General features: G+C 31.0%; 1 protein-coding gene across 1 annotated transcript in view; it reads right to left on the bottom strand.

Annotated features, from left to right (window-relative positions):
• LOC127707932 (sodium/calcium exchanger 3-like) overlaps positions 1-25,381 on the bottom strand; it is a 39,481-nt gene that overhangs the window by 13,352 nt on the left and 748 nt on the right. The window contains exons 2-4 of the mRNA XM_052212690.1: positions 14,209-14,883; positions 8,737-8,754; positions 1,351-1,583 (exon numbers count right to left, since the gene is read on the bottom strand). Coding sequence (XP_052068650.1) covers positions 1,351-1,583; positions 8,737-8,754; positions 14,209-14,866 — 909 coding nt within the window. The 5' untranslated portion in view covers positions 14,867-14,883. The remainder of the gene's footprint in view (positions 1-1,350; positions 1,584-8,736; positions 8,755-14,208; positions 14,884-25,381) is intronic.

Below are 25,381 nucleotides of genomic sequence, written 5' to 3'. Positions count from 1 at the left end.
ATTTGACCCCTATGCTCTATTTTTAGAAACTGGCGCCATGTTTTTAAATGAATCAAATCCCCGAATACAATCTATAAGCAAGATACCCTATGGAATATTCAATTAAAGTTTTTAAGTATTTGGCTTAGTAGTTTCAGAGAAGAAAATTTTTGAATAAGTAATTAGACTTTCACAAAAAATGTTAAAAAAAAACGTTTTAAGGGCAATAACTCCTTATGGGGTCAATTGACTATTTTGGTAATGTTTGTAGATCTTACTTAGCTGAACAGTTATTACCATTTTTACTTTCTCTCTATCATTTATAATATTAAATAAAATAACCAAAAACAGTAAAATTTAATAAAAATAAACTATTTCCAACAGTCACCCAACAAAAGGTTGTCGAACTTGTCTGAAAATTTCATAACTGATAGATCATGACCTTTTTATTTCTTTGACTCCCATTTTACTTTTGCTCAAATAGCTGTAGTTTTTGAGATATAAGCCAAAAATTGCTTTTGTTCCCTATGTTCTATTTTAGCCATGGCGGCCATGTTTGTTGATGGATCAAAACTTCGGATACAATTTATAAACTAAATACCCTAAGGAACATTCAGTTAAAGTTTAGAAGTATTAGGCTTGGTAGTTTAAGAGGAGAAGATTTTCAAATGTTAGCAAACATGATGAACAAATTGTGTAAAATTGTCTTTAAAGGGCAACTACTCCTTAAGGGATCAATTGACAATTTTGGTCACTTAACTTTTTTTGCAGATCTTACTTTGTTGAAAATTTTTGCTGTTTACAGATTATATTTATCTTCAATAATATTCAAGATAATAACCTAAAACTACAAAATTTCCTTAAAATTACCAATTTAGTGGCAGCAACCTAACAATGGGTTGTTCGGTTTGTCTGAAAATTTCAGGGCTGATAGATCTTGATCTATTGAACATGTTTATCCCCGTCAGATTTGCTCTAAATGCTTTAGTTTTTGAGATATAAGCCAAAAACTGCATTTGACCCCTATGTTCTATTTTTAGCCATGGCGGCCATGTTTGTTGATAGATCAAAACTTCGGATACAATTTATAAACTAGATGCCTTAAGGAACATTCAGTTAAAGTTTGAAGTTATTTGACTCAGTAGCTTCAGAGAAGATGCTTGAAATAGTTTACGACGACGACGACGGACGCCAAGTGATGGCATAAGCTCACATGGCCCTTTTGGCCAGGTGAGCTAATAACACAACTGCATTATTTTAAAACATTGGTGAGCAGAGTATTTCAAAAATAATTACCGAACTTCAGATATATTAAGAACTTAACGATTTTGTGGTTTAGCAAAAAGAGAAGACGTGTTCTAAGAAACGTACCTCTTTAAGTGTAGAATTGATCTTAGGTATAAGTTTATGTCCACCCGAAAAGCCTCGCCTGGCATTTACTTTATACCACATTGAACTATGGTGTTCTCCTTGAGCAATTTTAGCAGCGGCCAACTTTGCTGCTTTTTCCTCTGATATTTCTCTATTTCTACCTAATTCCTTTGCCAAGTGAATAATTTCTGCTCTCTCTTCTTCTGCATTTTCATCAGGACAGCGGTCAATATCTGTGTGAAGTGGAGAACAGATTAAGGTACTTATACATGTATAACAACTATTTGAAGATATGATGATATTTGAAGAAAGGAAAACATGGTTTTCGGACGATTACCTTATTGAACCAAAATTTATTCTAACCATGACGATCCAACAACGTAAATTTTATAAATTCAATTCACCGAGTACATTTATCTATAAATGTATATTTTGGATTCCCGACGACAGCTGTTACATTGCTGAAAATGTCATATTTCTAATTGATACACTTCCGGTTGAAAGCAAAGGAACAAGTAATATTTGAGAGACGACAAATATAAATGAAACGACGGAATTTCTTATGACATTGGAATAGTTCTCGAATATCTCTTTCCTGATTTCTGCATTTATCCTAAATTAGACATAACTACGAATGAATTATTTTTTCCTTCGAAATAGCCCTGGTAGCCTGCAGTAAAGATCCAACTGATTTTATCCCTTGAATTATTGCACACTTATTTAAAGTATTTGATTGGTATGACTATGGTCCTACTAAAACTGTTTTTCGACTGAGTTTAAAGCTGAAAATGGTTTTAAATTAAGAAATAAATGTAATTTGTCATTTATGTTTCACCTCGATCTTGCAACAGAGCAAACCAATACAAGTACATTGGAAGTTAATAAATGATCTCTTAATATAACTTAATACTCAAATTTGTATTTTTGACAGAATCAAGCTTTGAGGATTTAAAATATATGGAGCTATAATTTTATATTGTGACCTCTACTAACAGTTTTGTTCCAGTAAGAAAGATATGGTTCTGTATAAAAATTTCTTGTTATGAACATTATAGTTATTTTTTACACGAAACATACATATATCTGTATTACCATTAATACACTATTAATCAAAGGAGCTTTTTGTGATCGATGGTAAGGAATTGGATTAACAGGATATACTCTAGGCTATAATTAATTTTCATTTTATTTAATGAAACACATACAGACACAGGAGAAAGCAAATTTGATGTACTTTTCATGTTGTTGACATTTCAATTCTCGCTGGTACATAGTTAATAAAGATTTTTGAATTATTAAAGCGATTTATTATTATCAAAGCATGAGAAGATTTTTTTCCGATATTAACTTTTTGATTTTAACCTTACAAGCTAATTAAAACATGTGCCAATTATGTTCGATGTATATTTGGTAAGTCAATAATTACAGAGGGATTTGTGTCCCTATATTGAATTCTATTCTCTAAAGATGGTTCAAAAGTAGAAAAATTGGTACCGTTAATTTAAAACTATAAAAGCTAGTAGAAAAATAAACCATAACTAATCATTTCTAAAACTTTACATATTTATGTTATTTAATTGACAAAAATGTTGTTGTCTATTTGTTAAATATTTTTAGTATTTTAGGTCTGAATTAATGATTGATAAAAGCCGACATTTTCTCTCAAAACCGCATACAAGAAGTTTTATGCTTGTGGTAAATATGTTATTGCAAGTGTTTTACTGATGTTTAGATGATTTATTTATTTTGTGTGAATATCTTATTATTTTTGATAGATTTTAACCTTACTACTTTATCATTTTTGAAATAAAAGGACAAAAAGTGGCCTAATCCTTTTTAAACATGTTCTTTTGAAAAGTTGGTAAACACTTTTTTTCTTCTTCTTTTGTTGTGTTTACAACAAGAACGTGTAGCAATGAAAGAGATATATACTTAACTTTTATTTTTCACGAGTCACACGCACCTTCTTTTCAATTTAGAATTTTTAATTTTATTGAATTTGATTTTATTGATTGAGAAATAATGAATCGTAAGGGAAATCCAATCGCCCTTTGGAGATTAACAGTCTTTGTCGTAAGTACCTTTCAGCAATATGACAGTTGTTTTCTAGTCGTTTCATTGGTTGATATGTCGAGCGTTTCGTTTTGTCAGTTTTAATGGACTTTCCCTTTTTAACTTGTTTTGTTATTACATTTATTCCCTATTTGTGCATGACCAGAGATAATTTTTGAACCACACCGTCCTGAATTGATGCAAGTATGTACATATACAACTCGGCGATTGTTTCGACTCTTATCTATATGCTAAAAAAACACATATGATATCTCGCATTTAGTTCAGAGTAATGTCTATATTAGTACAGGAGAAGCTATGGACAAGTGGTGTAGTGACAAAATAGTTCTTTGCGCAAGAATAACTTGAAATCCTTTTCATTATTCTCCTAAATTAGTTCAAAACATTGTATTTACTTAGAGAAATTCAGTTTTTTTAAACATTAACATATCACCAAACGTATCTATATAATGTTCACTTAACTGGTCGTCATTGGTAAACAATCCTGATATAATTGGTTTTAAGATCTATACACCATATTTGCCATAACAGAAATAATATTCTGTTGCCAGGACTATATATCAATATTAACAATTCTAATATATATAACTTACCAGAAATTATAGACACAGATTTATCTAAATTTAGTAATCTATTTATATACAGAAATCACAAAAGTATACCATTGAGGCATGCAGAAAGTGTGTGCAGAATCTAAATTCCAACATATACATACATATTATTATTATGCAAGCATTGATTTATTTTTTTCTCAGAATAAGATTTTTGTTTTATTTTGTTTTAAGAATTGTTAAAACATGCTGGTTTTTAGATTCTACACTGCCGAAAGTATTGTTAACATAAGAAAGAGAGTGAAAGATCGGAAATCTAAGACTAATTAACTTGGGTCTAGGAGGCATAAACAACCAACATAAAATACAAATAGGTAGGACTAATTTCCAATGAAAATGTCACACCAGGATCATTATCGAAAAGACTTATTCTTGATTGAAATTTACAGTATTAAAGCTTTATATGTGTACTTTCCGTCTGAATCAACAGAATGTTGTATTCATGAACAGAAAACCACATTATTTATATTAAACATTGGTCAAAACTTTAATTTTGATAGATTAGGGGGTTGTTTTAAGTATTTGTCCAAAAATGTGAACGTGAATGACATTCCGAAAGAGAAACGAAACTATCCAAAGTAAAGTCGTGATTGTCTTTCAGGTACACATTAATTCATATTGCTTCCCGATGTCCGTTGGAAATTTTACAAAAACATCAAAATATTACAATGTTGTCATTTTAGAAACGTATAGCATTGAATGACATTTTGATTTAATGTATGAAGATAGAAATGTTCAAAATCATTTAAGTGTAATGATATTGTGATCCTGTGAGTGAAATAAAAACCTTGGGAATTAGTCATACCTTTTACTGAATACAATCTGCTGCAAGTTGAAATAATAAAAATGGTTAACGCATACACTATTAAACGATCTTAAAGAAAGCTCAATTTTCAACGGCACTGACTGAATTATAACATGCACATGTCTTAAAAGGATTATTCCATTTCATACTATGTGGGATAAACATGCATTCATTAAACTTAATACCTATCCTGATTCGCACTTTCACATCCTTAATTGTGGTATCTGACTTTTCACCTATATAAAAATAACTTTCAAAGTAAACGATAATATACAATTCTAAAATGACTGGGCAGCTGAAAAAAAGTGGACTGTTTTAATGATCACATATAAAATCGGAATAAAAACGTGCATGTATAAGACAAAGTTGCTAGTGATGAAAATGTGAAGATAAGACGTTCATTGTAAGTCAAGACATTTCACCAGTTACCTTCAACTAGTGATGAAAATGTGAAGATAAGACATAATTGTAAGTCAGACATTTTACCAGTTATCTTCAACTAGTGATGAAAATGTGAAGATAAGACATAATTGTAAGTCAGACATTTCACCAGTTATCTTCAACTAGTGATGAAAATGTGAAGATAATACATAATTGTAAGTCAGACATTTCACCAGTTATCTTCAACTAGTGATGAAAATGTGAAGATAAGACATAATTGTAAGTCAGACATTTCACCAGTTATCTTCAACTAGCCTGATATTGCATAGAATATTGACGTGTTTGGCAGATTCTATAATTTCTACTGTGGTGTTAACTCACACGTTTATCTTTAGCACATTTCCCTTTTTCTTTATTTATTTACTATACCATTGAATCACATATACATATTTAAAGTGCCTAACAAGATTTTTTGAGGTAGACACAATTGACCTTAAAACGATCGTATTGAATTTTGATGACCAAAAATAGGCAGATCGGACATATTTTGACTTTATTTACTGACTACTTTTGTTTGGGATTAATTGTAATTATGACATTATAATGAGACTGAAAAATATTTCTTTTTGGTCAGATAAACAATACTTTTACCTGGCGTAGCCGTGCGTAAAATGTATTTCGGCATTTCTCTTCGAGAAATGACTTGGTTAATGGAATAAAACGTCTGATTTGCAAACTTTCTCTTTTTTCTCCGAAATAGGCTATTAAAAAATAATGTATCTACTCTATAAGTGGAAATTTTGTGAAAATATAAAAAGTGGCAATTCTTAACTTTCATACTTTTAGTTTCATTGATAAAAATTAATATGGACTCGTCCAGTGTCCAGTTTGAAGCTCATTTAAGTTATTGTACACATTCGTGCATGTTCTGATTTAATCAATATACATGTATGAAAAAGGGCAGTTTGAAGGTAAACTAATAATAACTTAATCCAATCAAATTGCGTAAGATTCAATAACAATGACCGGTCCACATCATGATTAGTAATAGGGATTAATATTTTAAAATTTTGCCTAACATACTTTTATAGGGTTTCAAATTTTTTGCATTCCCGTAGACAACTTCCCACTTCTCAGTATTAACATACTCTTTGCCCAATCGTCTTGCGTTTATATATCTCAATTGATTTGTTACGAACGTGTTCACATTATACAGACTTCATTAAAAGGGGGTTCTGCTGGCGCAACAACTAACACAACAGTGCAATATGGAAGAATGACTGAATTCGACACTTGACGTCGCTCCATTTCGACAACACCAACATATGTTCTTTACAAACAACCTTTCTTTCAATTAATCGGTATGTTGACACAAGTCCTTTCCTTTCATATCAGGTTAGTGAGGTTTCTAATCTATAAGATTCGTTAACAACAAGAAAGATCGTATTTCATAAGAACCTCATATTTCATGCAATTTACACGTATAAGCACAAATAAAATCGTTAATAAATAAGAAACTTGTTCAGATCTGGAATGATTGGAAAAAAATGATAAAAATAGTTTTCTGATCCTCCAAATGTTTGCGTTCATAACAAATACCGATATTTTCACTTACAAAAAATACAGGTCTAATCACATGTATAACCGTTTGATTTATGTATAGCATGTAATTCGTTTTCCTTTTTCAAAACTTCAGAAGCAAAAATTAACCAAAGTTAATCAACTGAAATACAGATGGAAGCAAATAAATAGAATCGACTTATGCGTCAACATACCGATTATATAAGTTACCAACGTCACTGAGTGGACATAAAACGAATCTGTATGGATTGAAATAGTTCTGAAAAAAAATCTATATTAAGTTGGAACAAGTTCTATCCTCTCTTAAAATCTTCAAGAAATGTCGGGAGAACCGTTTCAGTACAGTGTCCAGAACAATTTTTCTGACGCCTTTACAAACACTGTTCAACACCAGAACAGTTTTTGATTGTTGTAATCAAGAACAGTTTTGAACAGTTCTACCATGGAACAGATTCTGACATTTCTGTTTTTAGAACCGTTTTAGACAGTTCTGTTTATTCATGTATTTGTTCATTTATTTTGTTTAATTTCTTAATTTTATCTTTATTATTCTGAACAAAATATTTGAAAATATTGTTGTTATTTTTCATGATTATTTTGTAGTGTACATATTAGATTGTTATTATCATTTTTAGTTCCCGTTTATGAACTGTTGTGCATAGCGTATAACAAATCTTACTTAACATAAAAATACTAAACCACATATTATCATTGCTTAGAAATGTTCAATCAGTTAAACTCGGCTATAAAAAATAATCTTTTCGAGAAAAAAATATGGTCAATGTGTAATACAAATGGTGTAAAAAAAAAACCTCGAACTGCGTAATTGTTGCTCGGAAGAAAGTATAATATTTTTGAAAAAATTTACGAAAATATCAGAAAAAGAATTATCATATACAAACATAATTATTTTTGATTAAAACATGGATTACAAATATAGAGTAATTAAAGTAATAACATATTTTTAAGCCGTTGTTCATTTTTTGATCATCTTAATTTGAAATTAATATCATTATATAAAGCTTCAGGTTTTGTATTATAGACTATTGCTGATCAACCAAACCAAGCGAAATACTTCAATTTACGTTGCAGATTGTGGAAAATATGTAGAATCTCATGTTCTGATTTTTTAAATCAGTTGAATTAACGATTACATGGCTCCTTGCAAAATACTGATTGAGTAAAAAATAAATTTCATTTCACACAATAATGGTACGGTATGTTATCAAATTTTAGATAAAAAGTAACTGTCTGTTTCCAAAACATATTCTTGTTCATAAATACAAATAAATGGAATGTTTCTGTATCTATATTGAATAATCAGTTTGTTTATTAAAAAATAGAAATGAAAGATTTTAATCGAAATCGATTTGGAAATTCAATATTTTCATGTAATGCTTTGTAGAAAACTGATACATAACAGTCATGATTTTAGAGCAAGTTCCAAAAGAGGCCTTGTGACAAACGACGAGATCTCCGCACTGTAGAATAAGCTGAAATGAACAATTAAAAAAAAAAACAACTATCCATTGATGTCTTTTTTTCCCCATTTTATCACCAAGCGTATAAAAGCATTACAAAAAAAAAATAATCATTGGTTGGTTTTCAATTTATTTTACCGCTGTATAATCAAAGTGGTACTGTAACTTTTCTATGCCAGGAAAGGAACCCGTCACCAGATGATTGCGGTTCTAGCAAATGAAAATCTATTTGTTCCAAACAATATAAAGTATTCGCAAAGACTCCTCACTATGCAAGCCTTTTCCCCTAAATGTTTAAATTGCAGTATTTTGAAAATCTACTTAGGTGCAAACAATTAGTAAATATTTTAGTCAGAAAGATAGAAAGAAAGTCGTTAAAATCCTGTGCCTATAAAGATAAGTGGAAAGAAAAGGTATTATAAAAAGATATTAATATGTGATGTCTATTATTTACCTTCTACCGCCTTTGGTCCTGAAATGAATGTAGAAGGGTATCATTTGTCAGTCATGTAACTGAACGATCATGAAATTTGTAGAGTGCTTTTGGTTAACTGCCGGCCAGTAGGTAACACAAGTGTTGCAAAATATTAACTTTTCCACAACCATATCATTTTGGCATCCCTAAATGTATCACAATTATCCATCTTAAACTGATCTCCTAAACCTCCTTCTAATGTTGTATTAACGTGCAACATTTGATGAACATTACATCCAATTGGGTGTGAATGTTACCATATGAAATTCAAACGAAAAGTAAAACTTTTAAATAATTTTCAAATCGAATACAAGTTCGAGTTTGAGACAATGTTCAGTTTACAATTCAAGTTTGAATTCAATCGCGTATAAGTTAAAGCTTTTAGACGAGATTAAGTATATTTTTACTTTATTTTCAATATGAAGTTTGACGCATGAATAAAATAACATCTGATTTTTTATTCCTTTAAAAGAGAGGCGAAAGATACCAAAGGGACATTCAAACTCATTAGTCGAAAATAACCTGACAATGCCATGGCAAAAAAGAAAAAATGCCAAAAGACAAACAACTGTACACAAAACACAACATAAAACTAAAGACTGAGCAACACGAGCCAAATGAAAAACTCAGGTGCACCGGAAGGGTTAGCAGGTCATGCTCCACATGTGGCACCGATCATGTTGCTCATATAAGTAGAAACCCGGTGATAAGTCTAATTTGGTAGGCCACATTTAGGAAATGGGAGGACGTTATTGTGGTTACGACAATTGGAACATATCCGTCATCATCTGTGATGATTTCAACTTCACCACTTGGAACTCTTGGTTCAGTGGCCTCCTTGTGAGCAGCAAGTCTGTTTCAAGGAAATCATTATAGGAAATGCAACCTAATAAGATCAGTTTCGCTAAAAATGCATAGACAATAATTTCTAATTGAACAGAAAATGTTCCAACTGAAAAATATCTCATTAAAATACAAGCGCTCTGTTTATTTTTGTTCATCATATTGCTACATTCTTAAAGCAAATATACCATTATGCCACATATTCCTTGCCATGACAGTTGATTATAAACATTAACATTAAACCGTGTAGACGTTAATGACGTTCATTGCATTTAATTCAATACTTATATCCATTCGTTTGATGTGTTTGAGCTTTTGATTTTGCCATTTGATTACGCACTTTCCGTTTTGAATTTATATAGATATTAACATAAGTATTGTCAAAATACGTATATAAACACTAACACCTTATTGTCAGTTGATATGAAATAGGGTCAAAACAGAAAATTAATTTCTTAAAATTTAGCTGATCCATCATAGTTTTCCCCACTGTGAAACTTTGAAACTTTAAAAAAAAAAGAATAATAAATATGACAATTATTGGATCAAAGACTTTAATATAAAACCATCAAAGTTTATCATTTTTTCATATATCTGAATTTTTATTTTGAAAATCTTAATTGTAAGCTTTAAATTAAGTTGATATTAGGAATTTATCTATCTCGTTCATATCTATTCCTCCTTCAATTTAAGAAATGCCTGTACCAAGTCAGGAATATGACAGTTGTTTTCCTTTCGTTTCATGTGTTTGAGCTTTTGATTTTGCCAATTGATAAGGGACTTTCCGTTTTGAATTTTCCTTGGAGTTCGGTATTTTTGTTATTTTGATTTTAACCTGATGGGCATAGACTTTGATATGTAATTTAGTGATATTAAGGCTTATGACTCTTTTTATATCTCATCAAAAAGATACAGAATAGTGAAAAAAACTGACTCATAACAGATATCATTCACTTTAAAACCTCTTCCGTTAATATAAGTAAAAATACTGATTTCCAATCGTCTAATTGATAACGCAAAACAATGGTAATAAAAACGTCACTGACCACGGACTAATGAATTCGGTGACTCTCATATAACCTTTCATTAAGTATGATGTGTATTAATTTACGATCACGAAAACACATGTACTTAAAGTAGCCATTACGATACAGCGCAATAAACGTAACTATTATTGTCATTTCTTTTTAAAAACTTTTATTAGTTGCATATTTCTTATACTTCAATGGCGAATTTTCGGTCAATGTTTTTGTTAAAAAGAGGGACGAAAGATACCAGAGGGACAGTCAAACTCATAGATCGAAAACAAACTGACAACGCCATGGCCAAAAATAAAAATAAGCAGATCCTGCTCCACATGTGGCACCCGTCGTGTTGCTTATGTTATTACAAATCCGGTAAATAGTCTAATTCGGTAAGTCACATTCGGGAAAAGGGAAGGGTATTGTAGTTACGACATAAGGAACATATCCGATATCATCTGTGAAACGGTTATTCCATAACGGTCAACCAACTCGTGATGGCGTCCGTAAAATTTACGAAGGGATGATTTCAACTTCACCATTCGGAACTCTTGGCTTAATAGCTTCCTTGTGAGCAGCAATCCTCTATCAAGGAAATCATGATAGGAAACACAAGCCCGGGAATATCGTATCAATTGGGAGATATATACTCCGTATGCAGGCGCTGCTGGAATGTTGCTACATAGAAATGGAAAGTTCACAATTGGGAAGCTGAAATCATCTCTTTTGTTAAACTGAACAAAGCAGAAAATAATCTCATTCAAAAGAACATTTTTATGATATTATGAAAATAGATACTGGTAATCATTCACTGTAACAGTCTAGATCTGTAGAATAAAATCCAAAATTCATGAAGAATAAATACCTTATCAAATTTGACTTAACTAGTGAAACAAATAAGGAAAATTAAATCCCACCTTTTTCTTGATAAAAACATGAAACACTTTTAAAGAGTTCATGCGATCAAGTTCCAAATATTACCCACTAACACCTTAATACAAAGAAAGGAGGTTTACTCTTAGAATTCTCGTAGGTTTACTCTTGGAACCGATTGAAATATAAAATCTAAAGTATTTCAAGATTTTTTAAATTCTACATTTTCTTATTCTAAATGTTGTATATATGTTGAGATATGATTTCACGTTCAATTCAATTCCAATGTGCTGATTACATATCTTCATCTGACCGAACTCTAACAGTTAGTGAGCTCACTGTGATTCTTGCAATCATTTGTACTGGTTATAACTAACACCATAACATACTGACTTTGTTTGAATAATTTAGCTAGCGCATATATTTCCAAACGTATAAATTAATCTGAAGGTTAACCGGCTGGGCCTATATAAAGTTCCTTCCCTTCTTTTCTTTTTTTTTGTTTTTTTTTTGTTTTTTTTTTTTGTATTTTTGAATTTTGTTTAAATTTTATTTATACTTTTGAGGGAGGTGAAACTATTACATCAAAGAAAACAATACTGATGTATTAATGCGTGTGTCAAGAAATAATTTCCTTTCGATTATGCCCGAGGCGAAGATATTTGCATATCTATCAAACCTAAAACAAATTTTGAAGAGTTTTAACAACCAAGGAGAACAAAACAGTAGGGTAAAACCTAGCCAAGTAATCAATATATACAAGGAAAACAATCACTAAATTTCTAAATGACTTTCAAATTTCGTCAGTTCAAAAAAAGAGTGACATTCAAAGCTCACAAGTCGAAGAAACAATAACAACGCCATGGCAAAAATTACGAACAGACGAACAGATCCAGAAAACACTACTTTGAAAACTAAAGACTGAGCAACGCGAACGCCGCCAAAAGACGGAAGTGATCTAAGGTTGTCCGAAAGTGTTAGCAGTTCCAATTTCTCTTAATCAATATTTTGTTATGCAATTTATCATTTTTATTATGTTGTGTGCATGTGTTTACTTTCTTACATTATGCAATTTTCTCAAATATCATGTTATTTGTATAATGTGTTCTTGTTGTTCTATCCTTTCATCTTTTCACTTTAACATTAACATTACGTTATCTCGTTACATTATGTTGTGCAACGTCATTAATAGAGTATTTAAGACTTTCGTGCTCATGAATTTTTTATGACCCTCAAGAGTCTTGAGGATTGTGATCATAATGCAATTTCCGTTATCCTTAATGTGACGACACGTTTCATTTACACTTCTAAGAAGTCAGTGCAAAAGAGGTCGTCTATCTTGCTACTTGTCACCCTTTTCTATCGTAGACAATTGACAGAACAAACAAACATTGCAGGTTGTCATGTTTAAATAGATTTACAAATAAAACCTCACATGAAACCATCAATATCAAAGCCCAGTTATCAGAATCGATCTTGTATAATACCGATAATATATCATTGGGGTTTCAGATCAGATATATATTGCTGAACACTTATTTCCTTCATAAAGAGCATTTCTTAACCCCTATATATTGTTATAAAATGTATTGTCTCCCATAAAAATTTATTAGGCCAGATTTTAGTCATGTTAATTTCTATTTCATTATTTTGTATTCAACTATATTTATTTTACCCATAATGAACCTCTTATAAGTGCTTTTACTTTTAGAAAACAATTGGTTCGGTAACAATATAAATCCCAGAAAAAAATTTAATGTTGCAGATCATATTGATTTTGTCGAGTCTAGTATCCTGTGCCAACTAAACATAAATAGGCTGTTAAGACGCCTTTTGAATGCCAATTGTAGTACTGAAATAAAATGATGGATAATTTGCATATAATATCAGTTTTTACATCCGAAACTGCTTTTGAGTTAGAAATGTCAAATTGTAAAATATGCTTTCGTGTGTTGAGAAAGTTAATTAAAAGGTGGCCCTAACAAGACAATATACTTTCATTATTTCTAAAATTGACAATGTGCCTTTTTGAAGTGGAATGTCATAAAAGAGATATCTTTGTTATTACGTTATACCATGAATAAAATAAAATGATTTTATATGGCAAATAAAGGTTTGACATATGTACAGAAGTTCATTCATTCTTTTATTGTATCTTTTGACGAATTTCAACGAATTATTGTTTAATTTATCACTCTGGAGAAACATTCCATTAAACTTTCAAAAGGTTGACATATTTTTTCAAACTGTTTTGCAGATATATAAAATTTTCAATTCTTGTAAATCAAAATGTATAAAACTTTTATTACTTGTTTATATCATTCGTAACACAATACACATTGTCATGTAGACCCGAATAGATGGTATTACTAATAGTTCATTATCCATTGTATTAAAACTAATGTTCTCCTCTCTTGAGGAATACTCTTTAAAATATACAACGCTTAAATTGATGTGATATGAATATTTAATGCATCTAAATTTCAATTTCATATTCTAGTACATAGAACACTTAAAATCAGACTGTGTAGTGGGTGCATTGGAACCTATAATTGTATTTAAAAATGAAATAATAGTGCACCTTAGGGGTTGCTTGTGCTAAAACGATCATTTAGTGAAAAAGTAGTTACACGTAATTTATGTGTGTTGTTATTGTACGTAAATAGGGGGACCAATTTTTTCTTATCCTAAGATTATATAAAAAATTACATACCAATTCCTATTTCGACTTCAGACGATGTCTTGTTGTTCTTCACGCAACAGCATCCTTTATCGACAGCATACGACACTATTATTAACGCGGGAAAAAGCAAGAACGTTACAATGGATTCCCACAGGTCTACAACGTTAGGTGTTATTACCATGAGCACTAGCGCTAACCATACGTATGCGAAGAGATTAAAAACAGACGTAACTACATAAACTGGTATTACATTGATTCTACGAATTTCGTCTTTTGGTATACTAATAATACAAATTGCAGTAATAACTAATAAATTAAACGCAGCTGATCCAACAATCGTTCCAGGTCCTAGTTTGCCAGGCTTAAATTTATTTCCACATATTTCTATCACATTCAGTAATATTTCTGGTGCACTTGTTCCAAAAGCAAGTAAACTAAGATTAGCTACAGTGTCATTCCAAACCTTCACTTCGACATCCCTAATGCCTTCTTTCACATCAGAATCAGCAATTTTTACAATTTTTGTTTTGCTCGTAATTTTCTCTATAGCGCACATGAAAGTGTCTGCTACAATAGCTATTCCTAGAAAACACCAAATCATTGCAATGAGATATAACGTGGCTCTTAATCCAACGTGCCATGTTGATTCGTTGAAAATGGGTAGCACAAGTCCCGAGCATTCACTCATTTTGTCATCGTTTCAATCTAAAAAGACGAACAAGTAAATAGTATTGTAAAGCTATATGAAGGTTTGTAATTACACAGTTATGTCAACTTATTATCGATGTTTTTATTCTAACTTTAGTATAAAAGTAATATAATTTCATTAACATAAAAATAAAGGATATGGTATGATTGCCAATGAGACAACTATCCCCTAGAGTTCAAATGACGTGGATATAAGCAAATAAATTAGCACCGTACGATATTCAACGATGAGAAAAACCCATACCGTACAGCCATCTATAAAAAGCCCCAACAATTCAAACGAAAAATCTAACGACTTGAGTCATGCTTTAGTCATTAACAGCGCTGTAATCAAGCATGTTTAGATAATACATCAGGTTAATAACTCAAAATCCCAGTTAACGATGAAAAACTTTTGTTTTGAAATCACATTTACTTTTGTTCTAGCTGTTTCAGTCAACAGTTCATATTTGGATGTTCTTGATTTTCCATTCAATAGTTCGTTTTTCTGTATATTCTTTTCAGACTAGAAAACCGAGAACGTCACATGATTTGCAATGTGAATAAGAACTTATTTTTCTTTGATTTGGTAAAATACAACTCAACGTTAACAACCCGTTGTTAAGCCGTTACAACTAGAATACAAGACTTTAGTTGTTTACATTCTCTTCCTTTGGTCTCTGGTGGATAGTTTTGCCACTAGTATCATACCACGTTTCCTTGTCTTAATAAAGATCAAATATATAAACACATAATACTTTAGACTCCAACATATAAGTACTTTGCATTTCAAATGATTTAATATGGTGACGTCTTTATATTTCAAGCGAATAAAATTTTAAACCAATAGTTCATCATGCTTTACTGATTTTCAGTGTACATAGTCAATCAATCTAATTCGCAATATACCATATTAATTACAGTAGTCATTTTGACTTTTAACATACTTTTAAATAATACAAATGAAACTTCTCAATATCTAATATGTTATTCATGTGTTTTCTTAATTGTTTTACATAACAAAGAAGGGTTGATAAAAAACATATATAGGACTAGATTGATTTACATGCAAATTTAACTAGGCAGAACAAAATAACATGAAATGAGATGCGAAATTATGTTCAACGTGGAAAAGCAAAAGTCAAATTAATGCATATTTAAATATTTTTTCAAAGGATGAGATGCACAGATGGCCCTACTTGGCCTGGAATATTAATGTATTAAAAAAGTGATTTTTGGTAAAAAGTACATGATTAGAATGTGGGAAGTTTAAACTGTAAGCTCTGATACATGTATAATGTATATTCGCTGAAATTTGATTAACCAAAAACGGTCTAAATTAAATTATCTTTCGAAATAAATTGTAAAAAATTGATAGCTTAGACACTTGATTGTCAGATGGAATGCATGCAAACAATTGAAAATAACGCTTCATATATTTGATGCATTTGAAGTGCTTTTGGTGATTTACCTTTTTCAGGAACGCTCAAGCCCAAAAATTTGAAAGCCAAGGATGTTTCCCTACTTAAATACTTGTGGAGCTATATGACCAAAAGGGACATAAAAAGAACAGTCAAATCGACCCTTGATTAACTAGGTCAATTTCTCAATAATTTCTAAATTCATCAACGGAGAGTTTGGGAAAAGTATGTTATTAGTTAAGAACCAAGGAAATATGTGTAACAGATGTATTCGTCGTACAGAAAACACTGGATTAAATAATTTAGTTGATTATTGTATGTCCTGTTCCTTTGCAGGTCTGAAAACCATATAAGAGTTGACTGAATTCTATGTATTTTTAAGAAAAAGGTTAGAAGGGGCGTTTCACATCATAATTACTCTAATTGTTACGTCATGGATTCTTTACTACTTGATATAAGTTTTGTATTACCGACTCTAAATTGCAATTTTAAATCTACAGTTCAAGTATAAGTGCACCATGTCCTTTGTCTCATACCAGCACTAGCTAATTTCTCATTTCACATATGTTACTTTACTAAACATTATAATACATATACATGAAGGGAAGATGTGGGGTATACATTAATGAGACAGCCAACATTAAAAGATATTTTGAAGGTTCATCTCGATAAAAAATATTTTTTCGGGTGGTATCGTAGCTAATATCATAATATTAATGAGCAGATATCATCACTGGGCGATTGGACATTGTGTCCAGTTTTTTTCTTAAACGCATTAATTTAAAAAACAAAAACGTGTAAAAAGTAATGTGCATGAATTGTTATAAAGACTAATACCGTATACTATGTGATGGACAGTAACTAATTGAGCTGAAAAAAGGGACCTAATCATACTATCATCTCCACCAGCCTTATATTCCTTTATTATCACACAAAGATTCATAATATTGGAACACAATACGATTGAAAACTTCGATAGAATCGATTTATCATCAATAAAGTTTTCCATCAAATGACAATATAAACCACGTTTATATAGCTCCTTTTATACTGGGGGAAATCAATTTATCAAACTCATTCTTTCTTAAATAAACTGGATGAATAAACTTGTTTCGTCTAGTGGCATCTTCAACTCAGTTGAAAAAAGCAAGTAAAGTCAGAAAACGGGTTTCATATAATTCCGAATTGCTAACATCATAATAAAACTCTGGACACAAGTTATGAATGAATTCTAAAGAAGCAACAGGAGATCTGAAATCAACATAAGATTCAGTGAGGCGCCACAGAAAAATACAACAATTACTGACAAGATTGGACATTCAAAAAACCATGACTTGAGATAAACTAATTTATTGGAACTTAGCCCCACCATATTAGAAAAAAAACCACATTATCTCAGTTTCAAATTGATTGATACAGCGAAAACATTGAATTCAGCATTAAATTATTGATAAATTGTTTTAAAAAATATATTACGAGCCATAGGTAATGTGTATTCCATTGTCCTCAAATAAAATTTATGAATAAATAGTATAAATGCAGAAATATTAGAGTCGAAATCTATATGGGACACAAACCAAATACAACAAAAGTGCAGAATTTTATCTTAATTTATAGACCGTCAAAATAAAGAGTAAAAATAACAATGGGTCGTAATTAAAGTTCATCAATATTTGTAAAAGGTTAATATACCAAAGGCAGTTCTAATGTTATAGATTAAGATACAGACAGACAGATATGGGAGTAAAATTATTTAAAAAAAAGAGAGAGGCGAATGATACCAAAGGGACATTCAAACTCACAAGTCGAAAAAAAAACGACAACGATTTAAAAAGAGTAGAGCAGTTGCGTTGACAAGGGTAGCATTACATACAAAGCATGCATTACATGTCATGCGGTTCCAACGTAGTTTAAGAACATAAAAAAATGAACACGGACTTAATGACAAATGGGTGATGGTGCTATATGGCATCGATGACAAAATCAACACGTCTCTAATGTGTTGAACTATCAACCACTTTGTGATGGCAATCGCTGAACTTCTGACGTGCTAATAACAGTCGATCTTCCTTATAAGCCTGCTCTCAGAAGTTGAGTAATACAGACACCACAATGGCCAGAAAAAAGAAAAGGATAAAAACATTTCACACTTGACAGAAACCTTAAGATTGAGCACCACAATATTTGATTTTCTATCCCTGTGACCCCTCTCGATGAAGGTTTTCCAACATTCATTATAATCCACGAAACCAACTTCTATTGATTTGGTTGTGCGCTCCATTGACAAACAATATCTGTTTTGAACATAGTTCTAAAGAGGAACATATGACGTAATCAGACACAATTCTTCTGATTTTATAGACTACCGAGGGTTGGAATTTTAAAACAAGCATAAATCGATGAATAAGGTTGGCAATTTATTTCATTTACATCTGGGTTTTTTTTATCCCAGACTAAATTTGTATGCATATATCAATGTTAAACTAGCTTTAAAATGTGAATCAGAAATCTCTAAGAAAATAAACACAGAGAGCAACAAACATCTTTATATGCAAAGGACTATGCAAACATTATGCATGAATTCAAATTCAGACCAAAAACCAAACATGCGATGTCAATCATTATCATATCAATAAAACATAGTGTTTGATTGTCTCTACTTATACCGAAGATACTTCAATGGAAAAAAGCCATTAAGTTTTCTGATATAGCATAGAATGAAAATGAAGTAATGATTGTTGTAGATAAAAACTAGCTAATTCAAAAAGGATTCTCTAGAGACCGGTAGCAAACAGGCTAATTGGTTAATAATTCTTCATTTAAATATTTTCCTTGTCACCTTAGAGACAAAACTGTATTAATTACATTTACCTTGTTTCATAACAATAAATCATCATGGAATATTTACTTTCTGCAAAGATTTTAAGCTACGTCAAATAGATTTACAATTGTTCACTGAAATATTATATAGGATATTCATTTTCTATAGAAAAGACAGAACACCATAACAGTTATGTATTATTCATAATATTTCTAAACGATTTGATTATTTTGTTACAAATACAAATGACACTTTGTTTATTTTTTCGGTAAAAGCCGAGATCAAAAGGCATTTCATATTGAATCCAACCTCCGATCAATCTAAATCTTCGTTAAAAATTGTTACAGTCATTCTCTTTATCCAAGGTTAACTAGTTCAGTGTGACCTCCGTGCCTAGAAAGTTTTGAATGTGTTGTTGTAGCGTGCTTCGTGTCCTTTCTTTGCAACTTTATTGTTTTAATTCATCTCATAATCTATTGTCCGTATTATAAAAAGGAACACTATAAATTTCAGATTTCTATCAAATACGGTCGACTAGAATTATTTTTTTAACGGTTAGGTTAATAAGTAAGTTTTAATCTGATTTGTCGATATATCTAAAAAAAAATAATAACAAAGGGGAAGCACTTTAAACACAAATTTTATTTTCCAGGCTGTATTGCTATATTTACCATATACTTGTTAAACATCTTTGGCCAAAAATTACAATGTTAAATAAAGGCAACATTAGTATACCGCTTTTAAAAAGTCATAATTCGATTAAGCAAAAACAAATCCGGGTAACAAACAAAAACCGATGGAAACGCATGAACTATAATAGGAAAACAACGGAACAACAGAAACACTGAACTACAACAAAAGCAAACGCCAACATACATAGAAACGGACTGTATATAACAACTGCCATATTCCTGACTTGGTACAGGACATTTTAACAAAAAATGGTGGGTTGAACCTGGTGTTATGGCTAGCCAAACCTCGCGCTATATGGCAATGTTAAAAATACCGCTAAAATGACAACACTACGTGACAGAAATACAGCACAAACAAAGGGAAGAACACTCAGCACAGAAAAATACATAAATAAATAATATAATAGTACATTACAACATGTAAACCGCAGAATAACAACGGACACCCTCCATGAATTTACGACAGTACACCAGGACACCACAAACGAAATATAAACTGCGCGTCACATGAATATATCAACGTCACAAAAAGTGACGTATTTTTGTGACGTTTATATTATCACAGGTAAATTTCTAAAAATAAAATAGATTTGTTTTATCTTTAGACACATACAAGAATATTAAATTGGGATTGAGTTTGTAATGATGATATTTTATGTATTTTCTAACCATGACAAGAATATTAAAATGAAATTGTTTTTGTAATGGTGTTATTATTTGTATGACATAAATGTGATGATTAAAAATTGAAATATTAACGAATTAAACATATCATTGGGTTTTTTTACGTAAATGAGCAACACGACTGGTGCCACATGTGGATCAGAATATGCTTACCCTTCCGGAGCATCTGAGATAACCCCCGGTTTTTTGTGGGGTTTTTATTGCTCAGTCTTTGGTTTTCTATGTTGTGTTTGTATACTAAGTACCGTTGGTCTTTTAATCGTTTTTAGTTTTTTGCCATGGCATTGTCAGTTTGTGTTCGACTAATGCGTTTGAATGTCCCGTTGGTATCTTTCGCGTCTTTTTAACAAGTTTCTGTTCAACACTTCCATTAATGACAGCAATCCGTTATAATATTCAAATTATTTTGAATCGTATATGTTTGTTTTATATGGACATATTCTCATAAAGTGATAGATTAAGTCACAATGGACTTACACACTCGTGTGATTTAAGCATTTGTAGCTTTTACATGATATTACACAACGGAAGTTGTTAGTATGTTTTAGAATAAACACATCTGAGTTCGCTGGATTTTATAAAAGTTTTAATTACAATTTTTGTTCTTAAAAATTTAAGATCAAATGTAGATATAAAGAGTTAAAAAAAAATTTCACGGTGGTTCACTAAATAAAGAAATAATCTAAGTAAAATTGTGTTGCATTAATCTTCTTAAAAGAAAAAACCATTAATTGCAACTTAATAAAAAATCAACGTCTAAAATGTTGTTTACCTTTGTTTAACGTGAACGTCCTCTCTTATGTTGAACAAATATAATAAAGGAGAAATCAGTTGGTATGTCCGTTATCGATACAAACAATGCATTGTTCTTAACTGATTATAATTTCAAGATTTTATAACTTCTTAATATGGTAAATTTTATCAATTGAATGACGTCAAAAAATTGTTCAGCAAAAATAAACGGTATTACCTTGAATAAAAATAGATATTTCTATTCATTTTTGAAGATGGATAGGATAGTTATGGTTTAATAATTGGATCGACTTCAAAACTGCATTATAATCAAAAGAAAGTTAAATGATTTTGTATTCTTAAATTATGATTATAAAACATTGTCCCACATATTAGCATAATACGAATAGCCAAACCCTGACAAGGAATACGTGTTATAAATGAAGGAGATAGATTCTTAAAAATTCAAAATGCTTTTCGATGATTTATAACACCAATTTTCAATAAAACAATATCCGTACTCCATGCCAATACAGAAGTACTGCTCTACTGGGCTGATAATATCCTCGAGGACTAACAGTCGACCAGCAGAGGTATAGACCCAGTGGTAGTAATAGCATTAACGGTACCAATTTTACTCACTGTAAATAAAAAATAGATTTCCGATTTTTCTATGACCATAAGACAACATAACACGAGTTAGCGAGTAACGGCAGATCTGAATTTTAACCAGGTTGCAATTTTACTGTACCAGAGGCGCATTTCGACAATTAATATCTCTTTAGTTATATTTGGGCCACACTATTGGAAAATTCAACACCTAATACAAACTTTGAAGACCTGATAAAACTGAAAAGGACCAAAATGTAAAGTCAATACAGAATAAAGAATCGTTCCTTAATGTCACTTCAATATGCTTGAGGTCAAATTATTTGAAAATCAAATACCTTATACAAACTTAGAAGAACAGATATAAAAAAAGACCAAAAGTGTAGCAAAACATAGACAAGGAATGAGAGCTACGCACGAGAGAGATACGTTCCTTGGGTAATATAAAATGATTTTCTAAGAATCATAACAGAAATTTGAAATTAAACAATATCTGTTTTAGTATGCTAGCACAAAAGTAATGTGCTGCTAGGCTTGTTTTATCCTCAGGGACTAACAGTCCAACTGCTAAGCTTAAAGGTGTCGACCAAGTATAAGTATCAACATTAATGGTACCGATCAAGTTTACTGCACCAGATGCTTTTCTCGACAATAAATGTGTCTTCAGTGATAATGGCTAAACTGTTTGAATATCCAAAACATAATACAAACTTCGAAGAGCTGACATAACCAAAACCAACTAAAAAGTATAATCAAAGCAAGACAAGGAATCAGTGTTATGTGTGCATGAAGGAGATACATTCCTGCGTTTAATTTGTTTCGAGGATTTATAAGATTAAACTTCAATAAAACAATATCCGTATTGTCATGCCAGTACAAAATTATTGAATAAATAGGCTGGTGATACCCAAGGGATCAACGGTCTACCAGCAGAAGTATCGACCCAGTGGTCGAAATAACATTAACGGTATCAATTTTACTTCACCAGATGCGCATTTCAACAATAAAAGTACCTTCAGTGATGTTAGAGGACAAAATACTTGATAATCCAAAATTAATACAAACATTGAAGAGCTGTTATAACCGAAAAAGACCAAAAAGTATAGTCAAATCCGGATAAGGAATCAGAGCTATTCATGAAAAATATACTGTCCTTACTTTTGAAATAATTTTAAGCTTGCCTTGTAAAAAGATTTAAAAATTGATCAAAAATGTCTATTATAAGAGTGCACAGTAGTGACATAATTATTCTAATGCATCATACCTTGTTGAATTTGTATTTGTCAAATAGTTTTATTTTTTTACTAAAAAAATACATTTACTACTGAAGTTCTTCATAGATTTTTAGTGCAAATATTGACCCTGCGTTAACCTAATCCTTATGGTAAGGTATCTATTATGTTCTTAATTGAAAATGGTAAATTTAAAAAAAAAAATGTACATCGAATCATTGGTCCTTGTCACTTAAAAACACTCAATCACAGAATTGGATTCATCATCTTTGGAAGATGGTCCTTCTAGGAATACGTAGGAAAGGGGAAGGTCATGTTCAAGATTGCACTCACTCACCGCCATGTCTAAGGATTTCAATGTGGCTATTCTTAAAACTCCAAAATCAAAGCGGAATGTTTGATTTAAAAAAATGTATTACGTGAATCTAATGCAATGAAGGTGTTTGATTTATTTCAAAGTCAATATTGTAAAATTCTTTGAATGTTAGTAGTTGTTTCATGTTTAAGAACCCTTTTCTTTTTACAGAATGTGATCACAAGATGCTATAAAACAATTCAAGAATTAAGAGTTTTGTTTGATCTCTTTTAGCATTTATCTGAAATGGAAGAAATCAATTACTATTAAATTAATGTTTGCCAGGCAGGAAAAATGCATATCAATAGGTTACAAATGAAAAATTGATGCAAATCTCCGAGTGTACATGAAGAGGGGTTTTCAATAGACACGTGCCGTGCGCACTTAAATCTCGAGAATGAAATAGTTATCACAAGTTTAAATTTCAATTTTCCTTTTCTTGAACAGAAAAATGATCGAAAATCGATAAAAAAAAACTTTCAAAAGTTATCTACTGCAATTGAAGATGAGAGATGAATAACACACGAGAATTGCACTAACTGTCCAAGGTTAAAAAAAATAGTTTCCAGGACCATTCAGCCTTTTCAGATGCTGTACAACTATGATATAAATCCCTTTAAACAAAACAAATGAGCAAATGTATGTCACATGCAGTTTTTTTACTAGCAAATCTAAATCAATGTTGCTTATGAACATATGGAATTTTGTCAAGAAACCTTGTAATAAGTGGGGAGTTTACGTCATATGAGTGTGTAACACGGACGCTTAGAAGACGGATATGAGAGATTTCAACACTTATTTCTGAAAATGCACCAATAGAATTAGTTGATGAAATTGATTTTTAATCAAAATTACGTAACAATTGCATTATTAGATTTATTCGGATACGAGTCTTTTTTTAACATTTTTGTGCACTAATTGTATTGGTTTTTTTAATAATTAAATATCACACTTCATAGCTGGCAAGCTTCCTAAACGCAATACTGGGATATAAAAACTAGAATCATGTCTAGTGCAAGGAGAAGAACATTATGCAATTCATGATTATTCAATCGTTGATTATGCAATTCATGATTATTCAGCAATCGTCTAGCCCTTTTAACAGAAATAGATTATAGGAGTGCTAATAAAAAGACAACAGAACAAAATCCTTAGTCAATCTACTCGGAAAAATATAATGTTCAATGACAATCTTCTCACTGTCATCATAGGGGACAATTTCAAAGCAATTTCACACAAGTCACCTTTCAATTTGACATAATTGGCATAAAAGATCAGTTTGAGCATATTTTTTTTTTTCGCACCCAAATTTATCTATTGAAAATTGTAAAGGCGATGTACTCGAAAACTATTTTCCATCGGCAATAGTTTTCGAACTTAATCCAGAGTTATTTTATATAAACTTTCTTTTATCGAAGGTGATAGATATCGCTTACAGGGATTTTGTAAAAACAATATTTCCAAGGATCATAACTCTTACAAAAAAAATATCAATCAGCACTCTCTTTTATTATTCGATCGAAATATTGTTCATATAATTTTTTTTCAAAATACTTCAAGAACAGAAAGGATGAGAGCGCATATGGCATTTTTTTTACATGATTACATTTCCAAGGGGCATAACCACAAATCAAAATTTTCGATTTCCCTGGTTTTGAAACGGATCAAGATATTTGTGATATAAATCTCTCTTACACGTTATATCTATATACAATCCATCAAGAACTGAAAGGGGAAGAATGAAAGGATTAGATGGAGGGACACCATACATTTATATGCCCCGCTCTGCTTTGAAGGAGAGGTAAAAAGGAACACACAAAATTAGTAATCCTTTATTCTGATATATTCAACATTAAACATTAAAAATATAGTTAGTGTTTTAAAATTAGAGAGCAAATAATACCACCACGACACTCTTTCTCGGGACACAATGTTTTGAAATCCATAGAACAACACATCACCGATATATG

This window comes from Mytilus californianus, unplaced genomic scaffold (assembly GCF_021869535.1).
Source record: "Mytilus californianus isolate M0D057914Y unplaced genomic scaffold, xbMytCali1.0.p SCAF_7, whole genome shotgun sequence".
Classification (NCBI taxonomy): Eukaryota; Metazoa; Mollusca; class Bivalvia; order Mytilida; family Mytilidae; genus Mytilus; species Mytilus californianus.
Note: the sequence above shows the minus strand (reverse complement) of the source record. Positions and strands in the feature narration are given on the sequence as shown.